The 24,000-nt window shown below is 42.6% G+C and overlaps 1 protein-coding gene across 1 annotated transcript in view; it reads left to right on the top strand.

Moving 5' to 3' along the window:
* LOC119441845 (phosphatidylinositol 5-phosphate 4-kinase type-2 alpha-like) overlaps positions 1 to 24,000 on the top strand; it is a 105,675-nt gene that overhangs the window by 66,677 nt on the left and 14,998 nt on the right. The window contains 8 exon segments of the mRNA XM_037706480.2: positions 8,071 to 8,168; positions 8,290 to 8,386; positions 9,288 to 9,440; positions 11,344 to 11,370; positions 11,372 to 11,491; positions 15,358 to 15,420; positions 17,606 to 17,644; positions 21,131 to 21,244. Of these exon segments, the coding sequence (XP_037562408.1) occupies positions 8,071 to 8,168; positions 8,290 to 8,386; positions 9,288 to 9,440; positions 11,344 to 11,370; positions 11,372 to 11,491; positions 15,358 to 15,420; positions 17,606 to 17,644; positions 21,131 to 21,244 (711 nt within the window).

The following is a 24,000-nucleotide window of genomic DNA, read 5'->3' as shown; positions in this document are numbered from 1 at the left end:
TACAGCTGAGTTAAGCTATAGGTACCTGGCTTTTATTGCGATAGCAATTATATGGACACTCCAAAGCAGATTTCTGCCGTCGCCGTGAGGTTCCGTATTACGTCAACGGCGATGAAATCGTCGCCGCGCTCCGGACGCTGCATGTGCGAGTGAAAGGGCGCGAGGGACGCGCGCTTTCACGGGGAGCGAACGCACGTCGGAGAGCAAACGCGCGTTCTGCGCCGTGCTTCCTGAAGGGCTGCAGAATTAAGCGTCTCTTTCCTCCTTTCGATATATAGAGAGCAAACGCAACTTTTTCCGTCGCGCGAAAGGCTGTGGGGGGACGGGAGGGAAGGGAGGCGACGTTTAGCTGCGGCACCAAATACGTATTTATATAAAAACGCCGCGCGCGTTCGGTGCGAAAGCGGGCAAAACGCCGACGGCGTCAACAGTTCTGCGCGTTGCTGGTGCTGCGGCATGTCCAAGCTTATACAGCTGATAAAACTACTATCCTTACTCCGTATAGCTCTCTACTAATTTGCTATCGCAATTGGTGCCTTCGCCTTTCGGGTGAAACTGCGACAAATTTTTTCAACGGTCACTTTGCCGAAACCGCACACACCTAATGTCACGTGACATAGGTCATCACCAATGCGCTTTGTGATGCACTGTTCCACATCTCGAGTACAGAATCTGTTCTCGCGTTCCGAACGGTCCTATAATAAAAAATTTCTTCGTTCGTCATTGAGAAAAGACGTCCCCCTCCCCCTCCCCCTTTCTTTTCCCTTTTCCTTGTCCTGTATTAGTTGCTCTCTCGTTCACGTTATATATTTCCAAACCCCGGGAGCCTTGTGCGACGCCCTCTTCAGCGGTAACGAGGGTCTTTTTTTTTTTTTTTCCTCTTCGCTTTCCATTATTCGGCCAAACGTATGTATACGGTATAGCAGTCGTTCCTCCTGGGCGCGTGCCAAGCTTGTGCGCCCTTATACCACTACGCTTCAGCTATGTTTGTCGACGTCGACGAAGTAAATGCGTTTGCGCAAACAAATAATTTCTTTCTTTCTTTCTCTCTCTCTCTCTCTCTCTTTTTTCCTTTTACGGCGTCGTAAAACGACGCGTTTCGTCGCTATGCTATGAATCCAGCATAGCCGAATGTGTCGATATCTCTGATGGCGTTGTTGCAGGTCGCCACACTTTTACGATAGCTTGTTGGACCTTGCAGCTCGAAACGAGAAACAATAATTACACGTCAATGTCTCGAATGGGACATTGTAAACACATACGCACGGTTCTTCGGAGCCTGCCTGGCCGTGCATTATCGAAATGATGTTTTCAAAAAACAGTATTGTGAGTCTATTGGCATCTGTGCATCCTGGAGGCTAAAACGGAAATGCGCGTCGACTACAGCGATGGCAGAGCGAAAAGCGTACTTCTTTTGCTCTATAGTTGGAAGGGTCGCTGCAGACGGTGTCATGCTGCAGTCGAGCTTCTTCAGATTTAAGCTCAAGAAAGCACACAGTTGCTACATCGATAAATATAGTACCACGCAGTAGTCATTGCCGAATATGTCATATCTGAGCGAAATTCGAGCGCGAATGATTGCGGTTTAGCTGGAAAAGTCTAGCTCCCTGGTCGACGCTAGCTGCGTGCTCTACGGAACTTTTCGTTCTTTGTCCTCTGCGGCAGGGGAGAAATATGGTTCATTTTTCCTTCGATTTCCCGTTTGACTACGCACAGCTTGTAATATATAAGTAATGGAAGACTATTCGCAAAACATATCTGCGTTTGCGAATAGTGAGTATTCGATTCGAGGACCGAGTGGAATAGGGTAACATTCGATTCGTTATTCGAAAGTTTGGATTATTCGTACATCACTAAAAAATGACCGCCAGATGTGGAATCGAATTTCGAATACTTTCCCATTTCTAAAATCACGATCAAATGTAATTTTTGCGGCGAGTGGATAAGTTTGGTGAAAAAGGGTATGATTCGCAATTAAATGTCCGGACAACTGAGGAGCTCCGTAAATGATAGACAACTGCTTCCAATTGTCTATGGAACTATTTGTATAAAAATAATAAAACAACAGAACGTGTTGCCAGTGGTACGTATACAGTGTTGTGTTCACTGAAGGAGAGAATTGACACTGCAGCACCGCACGTTAATCTATAGGGATGCAGCTGTAGTGAGACTGGTCTAACGATAGATCGTAAGAATATTCGCGTATAGGCTGCCTAAAATGGAGTCGATCATTCTTATTGAATCACTGGGAATTATTGGACAGGACTTACCGGCCCCACGCGTTCGCTCAGGAACTGCCCGTCGTGACCCCTCCTCCCCGGCAACGTTTCCGATGCGAGGTCATGTCAGTCCTTATATACTATTTTCCTGGGTGATTAGGCAGCATGCGGCGCAGCGTATTCACTGACGATTTGAATGTGATCGGCTGCTGGAAAGCTTTCGTACTAATATCTATCTATCCGTTCTGGCAGCTGAGCAGCCTGCTTTCACACGAAAGTGACAGTGCAGGATATATTCTGTATAAAGTGACAGCTAAACAAGTTCATTTTGTTCGCTGCTTCAAAGAAATAAGCAGCCTTAATTGGGACACACTTTATGCTAGTTGACATCAGGCTGAGCTGATTACCTTTGTAAAGCCGGCGACTGTTCAAGGGTTCAAGGAACGTCGAGAGATGTCAGGCGGAGTGACACTGTCGATATTTACTTCAATTCAACTTTATGTATAACATTCCTATAGCTTAGTTCTAGTAGTAAAACATAAATAATCCTGAAAATGGATGGGAAAACGGCGCCGTGGTATCTCAATGTTAAGAGCATCGCACATGCAATGCTAAGACGTGGGATCGTTCCTTTTTTCATTAATTTTCATTTCCATTTATTTAACATTTCTTTAATTTAGTGAGCACAAGTAATTTCCCCTATGTTATTGTTGGTGTCTTTCTTTGTTGGCTTCTTATGATATGATTAATAAAAATCGGCCCCTCCGTTCCCTTTCTTCTCGTTTATGCAGGGTGTCCCAGCTATCACGCAGCACAATTTTTAAAAAGAGGAACGACGTTACGCGAAGCAAACCTAGTGCGTATTGTTTCCAGTACAGTGGAGTAGCCGCCAGTAATTTTTTGATAACTGAGATTTAATTAGGTAAATGTAATTATCTAACTTCGGAAGTACCGTTATAATTATTAGTGGCAATGAGAAGATTGTAGGGAAACATGAAAAACTGCCGACACAGCTTTCTGTTGCTCAATACCTGCTACATAAATGTGTTTTTCCGAGCGTGAAAGAAGCCCGCGAATACACGCAGAATTGCCGCGCGACTGGCCACATGGGCACGGTTATACCTGTATGTGTAGCCGTAGCAGCGCCTCCTCTGCCAGGAGGCGATGGCCGTACCCATGTGGGGCACCGTATCGGAATGGTGCGCACCTATTGGCTTTTCATAGATTGTTACTTTCTTATCTGCGTGCATTAGTCGGATCGGCTCTCATTTTCGTGCAGGTGAGCGACATACAGTTGTTCGTGTGACATTCCAGCAGCAGCTGCTACTACTAACGAAGTAAAGTTAATCGCGATGAGTAAGAGCCCTTCGTCGGCGAGAATATCCATGATGTTGTTTATATATAAGTAATGGTTAGCTTCTTGGTCTTGCATTACGCATTTAAACAACTGTTTCTGCATTGAAAACAGTGCATGTCGCGCCATGAGGCGACGGTAAACCTTTCAAGGGTGTCTGACAGGAGTCAAATGCGTCTGTCGGTGCGTGTCTTGAAATTGAACCCGCCGTCGTGGCCCAGTGTCAATGGCGTATAGCGCTGCTGAGCTCGAGGTCGCGGGTTCGCTCCCGTCGCATTCCGATGAGGGCGGGATGCAAAAACGCTCGCGCGATTAGATTTAGGTGCACGTTAAAGAACTCCGGGTGGTCTGAATCGATCCGGTGTGCCTCATAAATCAGATCGGGGTTTTTGGCACGTAAAACCTCAGACTTGTTTCTCGAAAATATTACCGTTTTTGTCGTGCACGTAGAGTATGCGGCCATTCTTGTACTGTTCCTCTTCCGAGGACGGGATGGAGGAAGCGTGGGAGAATGCGAGGGACTGCTGCTCTGTGCACGGGTAGACAACCTCCGGGGTGGTAGGGTTTTCTCGTTCGTGTCGCATGCACTGTCAGTCGGGCGCGCTTCTGGCCCTGGGCAAACGGCAAGGGGAGGAAAGGGGCACAGGCTCCGTCGCGGCGGTTAATTCGACCGTGGAAATTCCGCCCCGCCTGCCGTCGCATCTGCGTCGAGGTCCCGCTTCTACGTCAGAGGAAGTACAAACAGTGCGGCGTACGTACTACGTGCATGGGTCGTTCATGTTGCGCTTGAGTTGGTGGGGTTTTTTTCCACTGCCAAAGCTCATGTTCTTGATAGGTATTACCCTCTCTCTCTCTTCCCGCAGGTACACCGTCGCCCGGTGAGTTTTCTATAGATGCAACGTCGGGTCTATCTGATCTAGCTTATCGCGCCCTATGTGCGTGGACGAGAGCCTGAGTCGGCCGCGCATGTTTGAAAATAGACGCACGTATACGCCTGAACAGCGCACGTGCTTATGGTACACTGAACTACATGCGGGGTGATCATTCTTAAGTTTTATGGAATTAAAAAAAAAAAAAAATCGCCTGTTGCAGATAACATAGTTCTAGTCCTTGAGCTGGATTGTTCAGAGAGGCGGTCATTACGCGCATGAAATATCGAAACTTATGTTCAACGGATTAGCGAAAAATCACTAATTAACTTCTTAATGAATTACTTTACCGCACATGTTGCAATTTACGAATTGCAGCCGGTGAGCTTGCAAGACGTATGTACGTGAAATGAATTTCCAGACTGATACCAGTTTGGAGATGTGCGCCATCAAAAATCGCTTTGAAAAATACCCATGTATTTCGTCCCACATGCACTTTGGGAAATATATCGAAACTGGTGTCATCCTTGAAATTAGTTTCAAGTGGATGCGTCTTGCAAACTCGCCGGCTATTATTCGTAAATTGCAATATGTGTCATAAAGTAATTCAGAATTAATTAGACAATCTTTGTTGATTAGTTGAATACGTGTTTCGATTTATCTGCTAGTATAATGTCCGCCTCTTCAAGTAATCCAGCTCAACAAGAATTATGCTATCTGATGTAGGCTATTCTTAAATATTCTGCAGAACTTGAAAATGATCACCCTGTATGTTGTACGTATGTGGGAATCGAGATTAGTCCTATTCTATACTCGTATGCGGACACTGCGTCTTGTTGTGCCGTATGACGGCTCGGCGCCGATGTGATCGTTGCATCACGTCGCACTGCGTCGCCGAGGTTGCAGCCGAGAAACGGTTGTCGCGCAATCCGTAAATGATAAATTCCGGTTGGCGCAGTGACCATGCAAGCAGCTGCCTAGAATTGCGAAACTATAGGCCAGCAGTAGAAAAGCCGCCAAAGAGTGTGCGATACGCGTTTCTGTCGGCAACGGAGCACTGCTGGTGTGGCGGACACCTCTCCCCCTCCCCCCCTTTCCGTTTTGCTGCTGTTTGTGGTGTAAGGAGGCATCTAAGTGCTACGCGCGCGCAGCAGTTCGCTGCCCCTTTCTTTCCTGTGCCGGTAGTTAAAGCTCGAGGTAATGTAAATCCAAGCCGTTTGCGTCACCATGCCGCCCTTTACCAAGCCGTGCGCAACGTTTGACGGCAGCAGCGGCTGAAATGTCGAAATGTGAAATGTCGAGAGAAAATGACGAACGACGGCTGCATTGCCACTGCGTTGTCAATGCAGTCTTCGCTTATCATGTTAACGCGTCTGTCCATTGTCACGGAGCCTGGTTAGAAATTCGTTAGCCGTAGTTTAAACTAAGACCTTCGTTTTTCTTTTTTCTTTTTTTTTTTTTCGCTCCACGGTTTTGTCGTGGGGACCTTGCAAGAGGAGCTTTTGCATCTCTACAATTTGCTTAGTGTCGGCGAGCTTGCGGCAATGTTCTTGTCCTTTTCTCTTCCGTTTTCTTTTTAATATTTCATGAGTGGTTTCGTTGGCTTCACTTTTGAAATCATTGGCCGAAGGCCTCATGGTAAGCTTTCGGTTCGTCAATATCCTTCGTGCGACTTCTGGCCGTCGCAGATTCGCTACTCTCGCGGTAACGAAGAGTGAAAAAGTCGGTGCTCACTTCTTTCTTTCTTTCTTTCTTTCTTTCTTTCTTTCTTCCTTTCTTTCTTTCTTTCTTTCTTTCGTGTTAACGATATCGCACATTTATGTGCGCTAGCGCTCCGCTGTAGTGTAATAAGGCAAACAGTAAGGATAAAGGAAAGAAACGTCTAGTGACCCGCGCTCTCGGACGACCGAGCGGTCGCCGTGTACAGATGATGATGGGTCCGGTAACCACCGCCTCGCGCATTTGTGTAATATTTAATATACGCTACGCCGGGTGCTTTGCTTTCGCCGTCAGGCTCGCTGCTGCTATGACGTCGTCGCATATAGTGGACGTCATCGCTGTGCCGTCCTTTGACAGCGTGGAAAAGGAAAGAGAAAAGGCGTGGAGTAGAAAAAAAGAAACCGAAAGTCCGAGTGAATGTTTTCCGAGCACTCCTGCGCCTATGCACGAGCCATCATGGCCGTCGGCCGTTACACGGAAAAGTCGTTCAAGTCAGCGTGCCTTCCGCCACTTTTCTGCCGAGCAGACCTCTTCCTCGGGCTGCCGTCATTATTTTTTCCCCTCTTTACCGTGTTTTATATATTCTCACCTTGTACGCGCGCTCAGCGCTTGCTTGCGTCGTTTTGACGCAGGAGCGAACAGGTTGCTGACGTGCTGCTTCCATAAAAAGAACGTCCCCTCCGGGAGGGAGAGGGAATATATATCTCGTCCCCGAAGTCGTCCCCGTGGCTGCGTGTTTACGAATGTGCGTAGTACGCGCGCGCGGATCACGTTACCTGACGAGAGATGGGCTGGCGCCGCTGGTCACTACGTAGCTCGAATGTCACACCATATTATCGACGTGGGCACGCAAACGCGCCGCTGTCTCTATTTTCGTCCAGTGCCGGTTCTGACCCTGACGTAGGACATCGGTACGCTTATATATATATATATATATATATATATATATATATATATATATAGATATATATATATATATATATATATATAATAGAAAGCACTGGAGTGTTGTGACATTGGGATGGATAAGATAGCCATTGCTCATGATGCACGTGCGACAGACTGTATTGTGGGAAGTTGCTGTATTCAATTTAGCCATCAGCTCCGGACAAGGTTACACAAATGTCGGGAAAGAGTGAGTATAAGAAAGGAAAAAGAGGGAGAGAGTCATTACATAACAGCAGTTTTTGAGAAGCTGTGTGGATGTATACCTTTACTCTGTACGTCAGCAAGTTCTTCGTGAATGGCCTCATTGGTTCGTCAGAAAGTAGCACAGCATATGACTCGTCATTTAACCTTTGCTGTCTTTTTTTTTTTTTTTTTTTTCAGGAAAGCTCATGAACAATGCACTCGTCCATAGCACAGCTACTGTAACCTTTTTGCTTCATTCTCACATTCGTGGTCATTGGCTTCAAGGAAGTCACCTCCACTAGATTCATGACCTTAAAATAAAACATTTATGGCAAATACCATCAAACTTGCCACAGGCTATTCTGCATAAACAAATGGCAGCCTATAGATTAATGTCAGTGTTCGTCAAGCTTTCACTGGAAATTTCATCTGTGTCATTCCCTGCAATCAGTTGGTATGGTTGTCTTGAATAACAGAGCACATGAATACAGTCAGTCATGCCTAGAAATTTTCACCACTAGATGTCTGCACATATGGTTTGGTTTATTTCAATATAGTTAATAACTTAAGTTGTTGGGTTATCAGGACCAAATCTAGATATCTACTGGCAGTCCATTAGTGTATAATTGTCAGAGCACTTAGTGGAGAAGTTTCAGGTACAGTCAGATTCCTTTCTATGGCATGTCCACCACTTAATTTGAGGAGGAACCGGCTTCGAATGCTTACCGTGAACAAAATTTGCATCCTTTTTGAAAGTTCCTTCTGCTTCATATTGCAGATCAATGGCCTCACACACGTCAACGTCCCAGTGATGCTTATGCCGGATGACTTCAAGGCCTTCACCAAGATCAAGGTGGACAACCATCACTTCAACAAGTAAGTGTGACTGGTGTGCAGCACAGCTCAAAGCGTGTTATCTTCATTCTAGCATGGCACTGTCATTGTCCAAACAGTGCGTCAAGTAAAACGTCCTCCTGTGCACTTGTCTCTTGCCCAGGGAGAACATGCCAAGCCATTTCAAGGTTAAGGAGTACTGCCCATTGGTCTTCCGAAACCTAAGAGAAAGGTTTGGCATTGATGACATTGACTTCATAGTAAGTTGTGCACTTCCTTTCTTGTGCTGTATTTTTGTGTATTGACCACATGGCACACATTTTTTTTTTCATTTACCTTGGTATTTCAAAGTATGTCATATAACTAAGGTTTAGTGTTTGCAGTATTTATTTTCCCAAAAATATGCACACTTTTTTTTATTTCCCTCCAAACATCGTATTAATTTCTTTTTTAATTTTCTTCAGTGAATATATTTTTCTGGATAAACTTCCACTGGCCTTTTTTGGTGTATAATATCTTGTGCGATCAACTTTACCTTGATCTCACCATGGCCCTTGCATTGGGCACGCATGTTAGGCTAGCAACTGTGCATTGGTCACCGTCCTAGCTTTCTGGGAAATTTGCTTTCACTGACCCTTTTGGTTCAACCTGAATTTCAGTGAGAACAGCATACTTTCTATATATTTTTTATGTGTTTAAACTAAAAATGCTCATTCCTATATATAACTCTGAATCCTTTCCATGTTTGGCTGTATATAGAAGAGTGGCTACTTATAATGCATATCACTGCGTATCAGAGAGGAAGTCGCTGGCTTATATGCTGGCAGGCATTGGAAGGCAAATGTAGTGGAAAAGTACTATTTTGGCTGCAATGTGTGACCCCACAGCAGCAAAAACAGCTACAAAGGCTGGAACCTGACTAGACCATAAACTTTAGACTGTGTTGTGGCCACTGTATATATGCATCCCTTCTTCCTGTCCTCATCATCTTTCATCACCCCTCCCCCCTTTTTACATTCCCTTTCCTTTTTCCCTATGCAGACTAGCTCAGGTCTGCCTTTCCTCCAATAAATTCTCTATATTTTCCTTTCTTCAGGTTATTCAGTCATATGTAGCTTATTCCGAGGTGCTTTGCTCAGCGCTGCTGTCATTTTATTTCAGAACTCCATCACCAAGTCGCAGCCAATAGCAGTGGATTCGACTGGACGCAGCGGGGCCAAGTTCTACCAGTCATACGATCGCCTTTTCATCATCAAGACCCTGCTCAGTGAGGAAGTGGAGCAGATGCACGTTCTTCTCAAGGAATACCATCCTGTAAGATTGCATTTTGCAGCTCATTTTCTTTTCCAATTGTTACTCATTGGCAGCTGCATTGCCATTATTTCGTTTTCGAATATTGTATCACTGAAGTGGCTTAATATCTCCAGCATTTTGCCAAAATAGTATGTTTCCGATACTCTTAGTTTACTCTTAGCTTAGATACCCTTAGTCATAAAATGGCGATGTGGACAAAGCATCGCTGTTGTTCTTCTGTTTTGTTTTCTTCTCCATCCTGTTATGGAAAACCTAAAGATGTCAGGGAATTTGGAAAGAGTTATAGCTCACACTCGTATTTATAGCGCTGGTAAATGTTAGGTTTGGTATCACTGAGTTGAAATCATAATTTTTCTGTACATATTGTTCTTACAGCTGTGTTGCATCTCTATAGATTGCCGGTCTTCTTAAGTATTTTACCTAATAAACTGTTATGTACTGACAGACCTCACTCAACCTCCTTGGCTCCACCGAATATAGGTTACCTATTTACAGGACTAGTTGCTACACTTAACCTCAGTTTCATTACAGTGGCACCAGAGTTCTTCAATTATTGAGCTATTGAAAGACTTAGCAACGCTAAGAAGTAGTTGTGTGAGTGGTTAGCAACTCTGTTCATCTATATTTTTGTGTCTTTGTATTCCTGCTCAGCTTATGTGTTGAATTCTTCCTACCTAAAATTGAGAGTAAAATTTCAACTAGTACAATCAAATGTCTTTATAACAAAGTGCTTGGGGCCTCCAAAATCATTCGTTATAAACAGGTCACTTCATTGTAAAGGTCACGCTCCGCACAGCTCACAATAGAACCGAGACGGAATTATTCCTTATTTGCACAGGTCATTTCGTTGTGGAGGCGTTCATTGAAGAGGTGCTTGACTGTAGTTTAGACTGCTTAGCTAGTCTTTAAAAACTCTATTTGTATTTCTTTGACAACAGAAAGTTAATATTTGCTGAGAAAATAAGTCAATTTACTTACTTTTATGCCCAAACCGTGGTGCCAATTATGTTGGTGTAATGTTACCGATTTCATGGTTTTTTTGTGTATTTTGTAAACCTCCATGCATGGAAAGTCCCCAAAAGTTGCCAGTTTGCGTCTTTACTTGTCAGTGCAGTGTAATCTTTATTAGTAAGCGACAAACTAGGACCTAACAGACAGTTAAAATCTATGGTGCCGCTGGAAGCAGGCACACAAATTCCAAGGTCTGGTCTTTTATTTTAGCATCCTTTCTGGCTTGCACAGTGTCTGCTCAAGGTGAAACTTAACTGTGATTAAGGAAGTGCAGTCTACCAATCCTGGTTAATTTCGTTTTTCTCAAGTGTTTCTTTAGCTCTATATTATATCATGGAAAATTAGAACAACTTGCTCACTTTTATTTCATGGAGAGTACATTTGTACAAAAACAACAATGAAATGTTATTTGAGGTGCAATTTAATCAGTACAGTAATTAATTCATTAGTAATTGGTTTTCAGAAAACTCCATAGCTGGCTAATTCTCTCCAGCACTCCAGCATATCAAAAACACCTCTATAGGCTAAGCTTTAAGTTTCCTGTGGTTAAACCAGAATCTTGCAGTATCAAAACAGTGTAGCATATATGGTACATTTGGCATTATAGGGTTAATGCTCTTTCAAACACTGCGAGTAATGCAGCTGCATAGCTACAATTTCATTATCATGCATTCTGAGCACGTATTAAATGGCAGTGAAATTTAAACAATGTTCTCACGCAACCATTTGTTACAGAAATTGTTGAGGGGGTATTATTCAAATGCAGTGAAAGGGCGGCATTTGGTACTTCATTTGGTGAAGTGGCGGGAGATCACCGAGTTGAAACATGTTCTTGAATGCGAGGGGTGAGGGTTCTCACAAATGTGCCAATGAACTCCATTGCAACTTTCAGTATGTGGTGGAGAGGCATGGGAAAACACTTGCTGCCGCAGTACCTGGGAATGTACCGACTCACCGTCGAAGGAGCAGAGACCTACCTCGTTGTGATTCGCAACATCTTCAGCAGCCACTTGAATGTCCACGTCAAGTATGACCTCAAGGTATGTATTTTTCTGGTACCTTCTCTCGTACCTAGTCCGTGAACTATCAAAACCAGAAAATCGGTGGACGTGGCAACACGGACCAGCATACTTCAGCTAATGGTTAGACTGCGTATATATTTTCCTGTGTCTTATGTAGCAAGAAACAGTGCTTGTAAATTTATGGCATAAGTCATACGGACGAGAGATGGTGGCGGTATTTAACTTTATTCATGAATTTGTGACTGAATATGTCTGTGAACTTAGTTTTGTGTTTGCTAGCAGCAGAAGCTGTGGTATTCAATTCTTTTCATCTATCAGATTATGGACATTTGTTTCAAGGCAACATTCGTTGTGTTTACAGTGCAGTGTCTTCCAAGTGTTTACCTGCAGTCCTCGCAAAAAGACTTTACTTTGTGTCAGCTTCTGAAGAAGGCAGTGATAGAATGAAAAATGGAGTGCAATTACTAATTTCCGCTCGTCTTCATCGAAGAGACAAATGAGGATATAGTAGCTTTTTATTCCATTCTCTTGGAGAGCAGCATTTGGGGGTCATTTGATCAGGAAACACACAGCGTGCAGTGGTACATGACCAAAATACATTTGAATCTTGTGTGCTGAGCACTGAGCTGAAAGACGGGCAAATTTATGTGTTGTGTGCTTGAAGTTGATGACATCAGAACCGTTTTTACATGCTTGTGTTCTGTTTAGACTAAATCATTTATTTGCACTGTGTTTACCTAGTTTTTAGTTTGATTGTGCCTGTTAGCTGTAGATTGTTTTTTCCTGGATGTTGCCCTTGTGAAGGGCAGTGTGTGTTGATGTGTCTGTGTGTGTGTGTGTAATAGTATAGATGTGTAGCTTTTAGCTATGTAAAATATTTAGCTCTGATCTTATCTGTGCTTTTGAAGCTGCAAGCACATGCAGTTGTCGCATATATTAATTCCTGGAGCTGCTAGAGTTCCCATACTTCTGATCTAGTATTGCTGTGCTTGCTTTTTAGTAAGCTCTTTTTCCTGTGGCGCAGTGCCTGTGAATTCTGAAGTTCAACAAATATTTAGCTGGTTAATGCGTCTACAAGTGAAGGTACAGTCAAACGCCCTTATAACGAAGTGCTTGGGACCTCCAAAATCTCTTCTTATACAAGTCTCTGTTGTAAAGATTGCACGCATACTACTCACAATAGACTAAGCTAATCGCATTCAACAAGAGAAAGCTTGTTTTTTCATACGTTCTTGAGACTTGGTAAATTAAGTCGCTAACTCTTTCGTGCACACTTTCGAGCCGGGGGGGGGGGGACCTTATTGCAACGAGGTTCATGGTATGCTCCACGGAAAAACACGGGAGCGATGCTAGGTAAAGCTGGAGATCGTGGACTGTTGCTATCGCCTCCCTTGCCGTCAAAATTCTTGGTTCATTTACAGGCTCTTCATAATTGTTGCCTTCGTTGAAATTTGCGTCCTTTTCACCCTAGATCACTTTCAAGGCATCATCAGTTATGATTACATCATCGTGACGTCAACTGCGACATATTCATCAGCCATTGCACCCATTAGTGTTTCAACAAGCAGCGTATGAGTTCGGCAATTTGTGGAGCAGTGCAGCAGGAATAAAAACTCGTTGGCGTCAGCACGCTCTTCAAGTGCATCGCAAGCACTCCCGTTAGCGCGATTGTAGAGCACAGCTCAGTGCCGTCTGCAGAGGGCAGTGACGGCACTGCTACCTGGTGCTTGTTGTAAAGCAAGAAATCAGCTGTCGGGATGCCCAACTTCCGTCCTTTTACAAGCGCATTTTTGGAGCAGTATGTTGTAGAGGTGTTCACAATACATATGTAAGATCGGAATTTGGCCAGCACATAATCAATCCCTCATCAATCCTTCATTATACAAGTGATTTCGTTGTAGAGGCGTTCAACTGTAGTATGAAATTTCGCAGTGTCTTAGTAGTACAGTACGGTCTTCTTATGAGATTCAGTAAAAAGAAATTTAGCGTAATTGAAAGATTAACTGTCGACTGCTTTTTTGATAGCTTATTCATATTCTTTATTGGCCGTTAGTATAGGCAAAGTGCAAAGAATCTTTTTCAAATATAATAGCTAAGAACTATTTGCACTATATGTTTTGCTAGTCATTAGGTGTAAACATACATGTATTACTTCATGTAAGTTAGTGTAGATAGTAAATTATTAATTTTTTATCAGAATACCTTGTACTAAGCTGAACAAAAGTTAATATTTAATATTCTTTGTTTGTCTTGTAACTAAAGTAATATTTTGTACTAAAGTAATGCCTTTCCTCTTATCCTGTGCTACTATTATGTTGTCAAATTTGTATACTAGCACCTCTGATGTTTAAGCTTTGTAGTAGCGACTCTGAAGGAGTAATGACCAATTTTTAAAAATTTTTTCAACTTTGTTAGACAACATACGTAGTGATGATGGTATGAAGCCTCGGTTTACTTGCTTGTTTGCAATGCCCAAACCTGGTGAAGGGCCTTAATATAGAGCACCCCCTAACTTTCTCTCTTCCTTATGGCTTCTCTTATTCCATTATGAATACACATTGAGCTTATGGTGAAGTGGTCCTGATGTTGCCTGCACACGCTAGACAGAGCTAACCAGTGGCGGCTGCATTGGTTTATACCACGTGATCTCCACCTTCTACATTGCTACACTGGACGCAAGTTTTCAAATGGTTCATTCAAAAAAGATAATCATCTTTGCACACTGGATGAAGTGAGGTTTCATACCATGATCAATGGGGCAATCAATTATCTTTAAAGCAAAAAAAAAAAAAGACAAAAGCTATTTCAGTACTTCTTTAATTCAGTGCATTCTAAGAAAAGTCAGAAATACTAGTCATGTGCACTGAAGGACAAGGCTTTAATCTATTGCATACAAATTTACAGCTTGCTGCTAATATTGAGGTGTTGGAAAATGTAGCACTTAATCATGTTTTGCAGTAGTTATGTGAATTAGGAATATTGAATATTAACACACATGGAACTGTTAAGTTTAATGGAGAAGCAAGCATTGAGTCAAGCAGATGACAGGAAAGAGGAATGCGAGTCTGTTTAACAATGGACACACTGTATTCCACTGTAAAAAACATGCAATCATTTACCACTGCTTGCATCATTTTAATTAAGGGGCACCAAAGACAAACATTGAATCAATCTAGATATCTAACTTTAAAAAAAACTTCGAATTGGTCCTTCTGTACCAAGAGATGACATAGTTGCAGAGAAAATCTCATCTGAAGGGGCTGGACAATTTTTTTGCAACTGGCAAATGCCTTTGACAAATGCATAGCTGTGCTGGCAGTCTCTGAGGCAATGCTCTGCTGGGTGTCACTGCCTGCTTATGAGTTGAGGCCGACCCAGAGAGTGTGTCACACAGCTATGACAGTGTTTACAGAGCTGCAAAGAGACATAGCACCAGCAAAATATTCTGTAGAAAAATGCAGTGAAACTGGCCAGGTTGCCGTTTCTTTGCTGTTCACATGCTGTAGAAATATAACTTTGTTGTTATCAATGGTTTGCCATTTACAAACAATGCATCTTGCACCCATAGGAGCTGGGACCGTATTCTTATGTCATTTCTTGCTGCATTTGTCACTTTATCACTTTAAAAAGTCCTGTTCTCAGTTGGACGCTTGACTTACTATTTGCCTTTAGTACCCCTTTACGATGCAGTGCTATTCTCGTGGCCTTCACTGCCAGCGCCGCATTAGGGACAGCACTTGCATTTTTGTGTGTGCTTTGTTTAAAAATGGGCCTTTGCAACATGAGCATTAGCTTTTTTTTTTTTTTTTTTTTAAACAGTAGTGAGTAGAGGCTATGGTGCTTTTCTAGTAGGTTTTTGATGAGGAAACGTTTTCAATGTGAAGGGGTACCTGAGCGCTAAGCCTCGCCCGTTGTTAAAGCACAGGTCGTCATCTGGCCTTATTCAGGTACGTGAGGAATTACACATTTCTTGCACAAGATGTGTGGAGGCTTTTTGCCAGAGCAGCTTTCAGTCCTGTTGCGCTTTCATTAATAACTTGATATTTATAACCTGCACATTTATGGAATATTGATTGCTTAAAGTGTGAATTTATGAATGAGCTTTTTGTTAACCACCATAATGACAGGAATGGGGAAAATTCACTTAACAAAGTCAGACTCAATGAGAGACTGTGTTTCAGTAGTAGTGCACTTCTAGGATGTACAAGTAGGATCGCATGCGTTCACTGCTGCACTGTGTAGGCTTCATGTGTGCTTAAGCTGTGTGTGCATAGGCATGCAAATGAAGGCATCATTAGTTTTGTAAGTGTAGTTATTAGTGGTGTCTTTAGCTTGCTTGAGATGTCCAGTGTCACTGACGTGAGGCTTGCCAGCCCTCTTCTCAAAAGTATGGACTTAAAGCAACCTTGTGTTAATTGTCTTCAGAGAAATACGTTGGCCCGACAGTGTTTTGCAGAAAAAATTGTCAAGGGGCCCCCTGGGTACACTGTCTGGTTTACTTCTAATTTGGCATGTTCTAACTTCACTGAGGTTTAAATTACATTGACATTGCCTAGCAGACGAAGCCACTTAGCACTCTAAACACGATCATTACAAAAACAGAACCTTCTATTAATGAAATTATTGAAAAAGGAAGAACAGTCGCTACACCGGTGTCCAAATACTGTCATTATAGTCAAGTATAGCACAATAATGGGACACTGATTTGTTCATTCACTTGCCTGTCCAAAACAAGTGGATGGTTTTTGCTATTACATGTGGCTGGTGTTATGACTACTTCTCATGGCACCACTTGCATTGCAACCCACATGCACATATGCCTACAACTTGAAGTTAGCTTACTTTTACTCCGAATATACAATGTCTGTCATATAGAAAACATGAGGTGACTGTGTCGAGTAGATAATTACATGGTTCTTTTTATCCTAGTTGGTATTGAAGATGTGCAACTGCACTGTTTTCAAATTATTGTTATTGTGTTTGAGCACCATTATCGAAAGATGTCATTGCTTGCTTAAATGCATAATTTATGCTATTTTGTTCTGAGCACTTTAATTTTTTTTGTCCTTTTTTGCCTTAAACTACCTCCTTGCATGCTGCATCGACTGCTTGGTTTGTTCTGCTCACATGAATTGCTAGTTGCCTTAACCCATGCGGAAATGGTTTCATGAGATGCAATACTAAAGGTGCACATTTTGGGGTTTCGTTAAAAATGGTGGAAATACCCTTAAAGCATGCTTTAAAAGAAGAAATGAGTGTTGTTGGAGATGTCACACTTGAGGGATTTACATATAAATTGTGCATGCAAGTTTACATGCGGAGACATAATATGCAATCATGCTCTTTTTAAAAATTACTTTCGTGCATGCGTGCATGTAATTCTGTGCAGTATTTAGCCTATTCTTGTTAGATTCTTTCTGCACATGCACTGGCTCTTCCTTCTTTTTTTCCCTTCTATCTCTTTCTTTTCCCCATCACCTTGGTAGCATAAAGCACTGTTTTGTTGATCAATATTGTTTTTTGTCATGTGGGCAAAGAAAGCACTTGATTCTGCTGCACGGGGCTACCCTTTATGATGTCAGAAAGAGACTGTTCAAATTACACTGTAGTTGAAAAATGCATGGCTGCAATCCTGTATGTTTTGTGTGTCTCGGGGATTAGTGAGCGAGATTGGCTGAGTTGGAGGGCTTCTTTAGGTGAAGATAACAAAGAAAATGGAACTGAGGAGCACTCTGTCGGCTGTATTAAAAACATCGCCATACATATCCACAAAAATGGAGACGAAGACCGCCATAGTGAGATTTATAGTACATTAAACGTTACATTTGGAAGTTGTAGGCTTCAGTTACCACTGATGGCATGTCATTGTTCTTTTTGCATTTTTACTTAATAGAAAAAGAAAGCACGAGAGAAATGTTTTCTCACAGCTGAAACACTTCTATAGTCAAAATAACTTACTGATGGCATTTTCGAGCAATCATTCACATTTCACTGGGATATGCATTGTTAGCAGTCATTTCGTAGTACATCACTCACCATCAACAGTGGTTTTTACAAGATCTGTGATCTGTAGTGTTGAAGTACTTGTGCACATTATTACTAAACTAATATATCTTTCTGCAATATTCACAGGGTTCCACAGTGGACAGGGAAGCCAGTGAAAAAGAAAGGGTAAGCCTAATTTGTTGCCGGAATTAGTTGTTTAAGTCAGTGTGAAAGGGTCTGTTGCATTTGGTTTGAATCTCTAAATGAAGCGTGGACTGCATGTGGAACCATAATCTTTTAAATGCGAAGCATTTCTTGGTAAACATTTGCCACTTTGACAGTACAGTATCTATCTATCTAGCCACCTACGTCTTGGTGCTCTCATGGTCATAATGTTAACTTGGTGTGTACCAAAATTGGCATAGAATGAGAAGAGGGTATGACGAACATAAATGATAGGTCATGACATGGATGTCATGACATGCATGTCATGTAGGTCATGAAACAGCTGCCGACGTTTTGGGGCCCTGACGGCTGTTTCGTTAAATTGGTAGGTGCCAAAATTGGCATAGTATGACAAGAGTGCATGACGAACATAAATGATAGGTCATGACATGCGTGTCTTGTAGGTCACGAAACAGCCGCCTAAAATGACAATGACCCAGCGAAAAGACAATAACACTAAAAAACTGCTGAAATGGGTTCGGAGGCGCCCGGGCACTAAGTGAAGGAAACACTAAAGGATGATGATGGTTGAAGTCAGTCATGAGCATGCCTCAGCAAAGATGACAATGACTCAGCTAAATAAGATTAGCGCTCAAAGACCACTGAAATGGGTTCTGACGTGGGTACTAAGTGAATGAAACACTAAATTAAGGATGATGGTAAAACCCATAGTTATGACCATGACTCAGCAAAAATGACAATGACTCGGAGAATAAAGATTAACATTCAAAAACCACTGGAATGGGTTCGGATGTGGGTACTAAGTGAAGGAAACACTAAAGGATGATGGTCGAAGTCATAGTCATGAGCAAGAATACAATGACTAAGCGAAATAAAAATTTATGCTCAAATACCACTAAAATAGGTTCATGGGTACTAAGTGAAGGAAACACTAATGGATGATGGTAGAAGCCATAGTCATGAGCATGACTCTGCAAAAATGACAGCAAAAAAGATACACTCAAAAATCACTGGAATGGGTTCGGATGTGGACACTAAGTGAAGGAAACACTTAAGATGATGGTAGAAGTCATAGTCATGAGCATGATTCAGCAAAAATGACGACGACTCAGCGAAATAAGATTAACATTCAAAAGCCACTGAAATGGGTTCTGACGTGGGTACTAAGTGAAAGAAACACTAAAGGATGATGGTAGAACCCATAGTCATGACGATGACTCTGCAAAAATGACAATGACTCGACAAAAAATGATTAACACTCAGAAACCACTGAAATGGGTTTGGATGTGGGTACTAAGCGACGGAAACACTAAAGGTTGATGGTCGAAGTCATAGTCATGAGCATGACTAAGGCCTTAAGTCTCTTAGGCGTAGCTAAAGGGACGCCTGAGGACTCGTGACATGAATGTCACAACATGCGTGTCATGTAGGCCATGAAGCAACTGCCCTCGTCTTGGTGCTCTCATGGTCTTTTTGTTAACTCGGTAAGCTCCCCGCACACTGCTTCGCATAACATTGATTCTCACAGGGCGTGGGATCTGCCGGCTTTTTTTTTTTTTTTTTTTCACTTGATGCAAAAGCTAGAATCCATGACTCTGGTAAAGTAAAGCTTCACGAGGGTGGCGATATGGGCTTGTTGGTCGATCACCATGGAATGGTATTTGGATAGCGAAAAAAAAAAAAAAAAAACGAACACGAACACGAGAAGGAACGAAGACAAGACGAAGCTTAGCGCTTGTCTTCGTTTCTTCTCATGTTCGTGTTTTTTCTGGGCTATCCAAATACCATTCGATAAAGCTTCACCACTACACTGAATGCCCTTTTCTCCAGCAGAATGCTTCTTGTCTTTCTTGTGTTGGAGTTGGGAGTCGTGGTCTATCCGAATTTGACTTCAAACTGCGGGTCTAGCCTACGCAGCCGCTGCTACAAGTTGTTGGAGCTGGGAGTCGTGGCCTCGCCAGCAGTTGTAAGAGTTGGAGTCGGGCATATCCTAAGGGGTAGCTGGCCCATGCCATCGTCTGACTCATCCACGCTGACGCTGAAGACGTTGTTGAAGGGAGGAACAGGTTCTCATCGGGAACGAAGAGTACAGGGTTTATTTACATTATTTACAAGAGAAGTAGGAGAACATTACGTCTCCTCAGTCTAACATGACTGGATCGAAGCATACTAGATCGAAGCACTAGCTACATCTCAGGGTAGATGGGAGAGCACTCTGGATGGCCTCCCAAAGTCTCGCTTAAAACCCCTTTGTCCAAGCTGCGGTCCCACCATCCTCCAATTGGAGCGTCGAGAGTCCCCGAAGGTCCGTTTTGAGGGCGAGGGTGCGCATAATCCCCCGGCACCAACCTTTCCTTTGCCTAACGAACCACTTAGTACCACGTTTGGAGAAGTGCCCTCGGGCACACACTGCTCACTCCCCCACATAAAGGAGGGGACACTCGTAGACAGGTGGCTTCGCAGCTGACTTGAACTGACGCGTCTGTTGTTCCTGGAATGGGCCAGCCATCGACAGGTTTGAAGAGCGGTCTTGGCAGCCAGCTGGTCTGTCGAGTGACCGTGAGAAAGCGTCTACTTTTCCAAGAGTCTCCTCTTTCTATAGTGTCGAGACAGGTACTCTTTGTAAGGTGTAAAGACATGATGTTGCCGCTGATCTTTCCCGGCGGGACGGCTTTTCAGCCTCCCGAAGCGATTCGTCGCAGGTAAACAGGAGATATTTCCAAGATCGCTGCCCCCGCTGGTCGCCGAACGTAACACTTGATACACGAAATGGGGATTAATAAGTGAATGTGAGTGCATGATTCATTGTTGCTTTGTCATTTCTCCCGGAGGATGTCAAAACCACAAATGGGCAAAAGTGCTGCATGTTAACTGCTACAAAGAATACTGTTGACATGCTGTGCCCTTTGTTAAATAACTAAGCCAACCTTTGGATACCACTTCACTATATCTGAATTTATTTATTTTTTCTGTTAGAGGAAGCAAATTGTGGATCACCAAGGAATGCAATCTGTGTCACTCCTCTCCTTGTTATATGGCCTTTCTCTCACGCAAGGCACAAGTGCACCTCATAGCAGCATGCAAGATTTTGCGTACATTATTGCTTTGATCACAAAGATTCTTCTTAACACAGATAAATAAGCTCTTGGTTGTTTAAATGGGAGCCACATTAGTTTGCTAATGTGCTTACCATGAAGGATATGGTGTGTGTAGTTCGTTGCTGTTTTTGCATACGTAAACAACTCGTGATGAAATAGAGAGAACGCCGATCAAGAAAAAGCTGTTAGTGAAAAATTCAGACATTTCAGGTTGTGAACAAGGCTCCAAAAACGTCTCAATTTTTCACTGAATATTGTTTCTTGGTCGGTGTTCTCTTTTTTCATCATGCCTCTTCCTGACAAGGCGAGATTCCATCAAACCCTGGATTTTGTAAACACCTCATGCTTTAGCATTTACAGTGTTTTTTTTGTCTTACTTGATATCCAGGAAAAAGACATTCCCACATTGAAAGACAATGACCTTATGAAGGATGGCACCAAAGTACACATTGGTGCTGAGGCCAAGGATCGGTTCTTGGACCTTCTGACAGCTGATGTCAATGTGAGTGCTGTGCATTGTTATCTTTTTCTCTTTTTTTTGGCACACGCATATGGCATAAGATTAGGCCTAAGCCTCGCGCATGTTGCCAGTGATGAGTTTTTGAGAAAGTGCTCTATTTGAAAGTATAGCACTGCATGTAAGTGCCTCTAAATTTCTTAGTGTTCAAACAATTCAATTTTCAGGGAACTTGTGAGTGTTAGAAAGTTCAGGGCTATAAAATGGGAAATACTGAAAGTTGGTGCCCGCAATGGTTATGGTGAGGCTAGTGGCATGCCAGAAAGACTGTTTTCAACTGAACCTGTGCAGTCCACAAATAGTGTATTTCACAAATTTTGTGTGCGTGAGCCTGGCCAGGTGGTTGGAAAATCACCATCATAAAACACATGATTCAGTCAAATCTGATATTATTGTGATGGCAGTCATGAACACAGCAGGTGCATTTCCGTCATTGCCGTCATCATGATGTCTCGTTTAAAGTCCCAAGTGTGATGACATCGTGGCCACGTGCCGTGTGTTGTGGCTGTGAGTGAGAGGGTGAGCTGAGAAGGATGATGGCTTGATCTATGGCTTGATCTTTCGCACGCAAGAGAGGAAGGCATGGAGAAAGTGCACAGTCTTCCATGGTGGTGGTTGTGTATGGCGCAACTGAGCGCGGCCATGTGGGCCCTAACTTGAAAGCGATCTACGATGGGTAAAGTCTAGGTGCGTTGAGGGCTTATGGCTTCGTGTGCGCTGTGTTCTCACCACTTAGTCACACCTTGCTTGTTAATTTAGTTAGTAAGCACGTGTTCACAAGCTTATACGGCTGAAAAAACTACTATCCGTACTTCGTATAGCTGTCAAATAATTTATCGCAATATATGCTTTGCCTTCCGGGTGAAACTGTGACAATTTTGGAATATCATCTGACTTACAGCTGGTAGTTATTGAAAATTATTAGGTGGCAATTCAAAATTACTAGGTGGCAGTAACTTGGCAAGCTATCTACATAAAACGGTTTTTTTTTTCTTGCATCTGAACTGCTAGTGTCATAAAATTTCTATAAAAAGTCAGGGAAAACCTGGAGAGTTGGATAATGCCAATGTAGTAGACACCCGACCTGTGTATTACACTTCAACGTGACCAAAGAAAAAGGTGTTTATGTCAACCAGGCTGACATTTGCTCAGTCACATCGGGCTGCCAGCGAGTGATAGTTTCCTGTTCAGGATCTTGCTTTTTTTCTTTATGGATCATGCCTGTAGGATTTTTATTCTTTCAGTGTTGTTCTCTGTGCTAGTACATGCATCACAGTCCTGCCGGATTGGTTTCATATCATTCATCATTTCATCATGACATCATTCTCACATACTTTCATAATGTTTTTTGCACTCATGCAATTAAACTGTTATTTTTTATTTTCCCTATATACCATTCTGCCATATTGAATAGCACAATAAATAATTTTGTATTTTTGAGACAACCACAGAAAGCCAAGTTTAAGCCGCTTATTCCCAAGTTTGGCACATTTCTATACTACAATGTTGAATGGGCAGTCATTGGCATTAGGTCCTTCACATGCTTTATAGACGAAGCAGTCCAGTGTCTCTTTCAGGCAGTTTAAGTGCATTTTAATAAGCTTGAATGTACAGAAATAAATCTGACGATGATACGAGACAGCTTCACATTCGCAACAAAACGTGAACAGACTCGCTTATCTTGCGTGAATAATGTCTTGATTACTGTTTCATGGTGCCTAGGATGCATTAACAAAAGAAATGCAAGCTGGCCAGGTAGGCCTTGAAGTTTTAGCCGACTGCAAATGCCAAATGTCACTATGACAAAGAATTAGTTTGCTGCTGCCAAGACGCACATGAAAGAGAAGTGCTAGAGATTCAAATCTCTGTCAGCCAATAAGGGTACACCCTTTGCACCACATGATGTGCACCACGTTTGGCTAGGTCTTCGAAACTTGTCAATATATGACAATAACTAGCATCGTCGCTGACACACACTTTGTGTCATGCTCGTTTAGCTTAGTACACTCAGATTCCAGCACAATATCCTAAAGACACTTAGACTGCCTGTTTTGTTCTTGTCAGTGTTTTGTAATGCAAATGATGACTTAATTGATGACCTAATTGACAGCTTTAAGAGATGGTACACTCTCCCAGGTTTGCTGCAATGGCATTGGACAAAATCAGATTGCCTGCCCTTTGCTGCGGGTGCCTTCTTACACAAAAAAATCAACACTTCAGTTGTTTGTTTCCTATCCTCATATATAAGCGTCGTGCTTATTTCATGTAAATTATTTGCCAGCACTGGTTGACTATACATTGCCTCTTTTCACTAAACGCCACCTGACCCGACAAGTTAATGTTGAACCTCTCGCTGATTTCTTAATTTCATTTGTGCAATGCTACAAACCCTTGGCAAGGGCCCAATGAAGGACAGGATTTTTGTTCAAGAAATAAAATCGCTCATTTTCCTGAAAAAGAAAAGCAAATAAAAAGAAAATAACATTAGTGGAGAATTTAAAAAAATTAAAAAAAAGCTAACTTGTGCGGAGAAACCATGGGAAGACTGTCAGACGCTTTAATTACCAATGAACAATCGGCTCTTAATGTACAATGTGAAGAGACCTAAAATACAGTCACCCAAAGCTACAGACAAATGAACATACGACAAAAGGTCCATACTGCACACAACAGGCAGTTTGGAAAACAGTCCACAAAGAAAGAAGCGGTGGGCACAAAAGATTCTATCTTTTCTTTGTTGC

The sequence above is a fragment of the Dermacentor silvarum genome, chromosome 2 (assembly GCF_013339745.2).
Source record: "Dermacentor silvarum isolate Dsil-2018 chromosome 2, BIME_Dsil_1.4, whole genome shotgun sequence".
NCBI classification, from domain to species: domain Eukaryota; kingdom Metazoa; phylum Arthropoda; class Arachnida; order Ixodida; family Ixodidae; genus Dermacentor; species Dermacentor silvarum.
The sequence above is the reverse complement of the archived record's forward strand: the minus strand, read 5'-3'. Positions and strand labels throughout refer to the sequence as shown.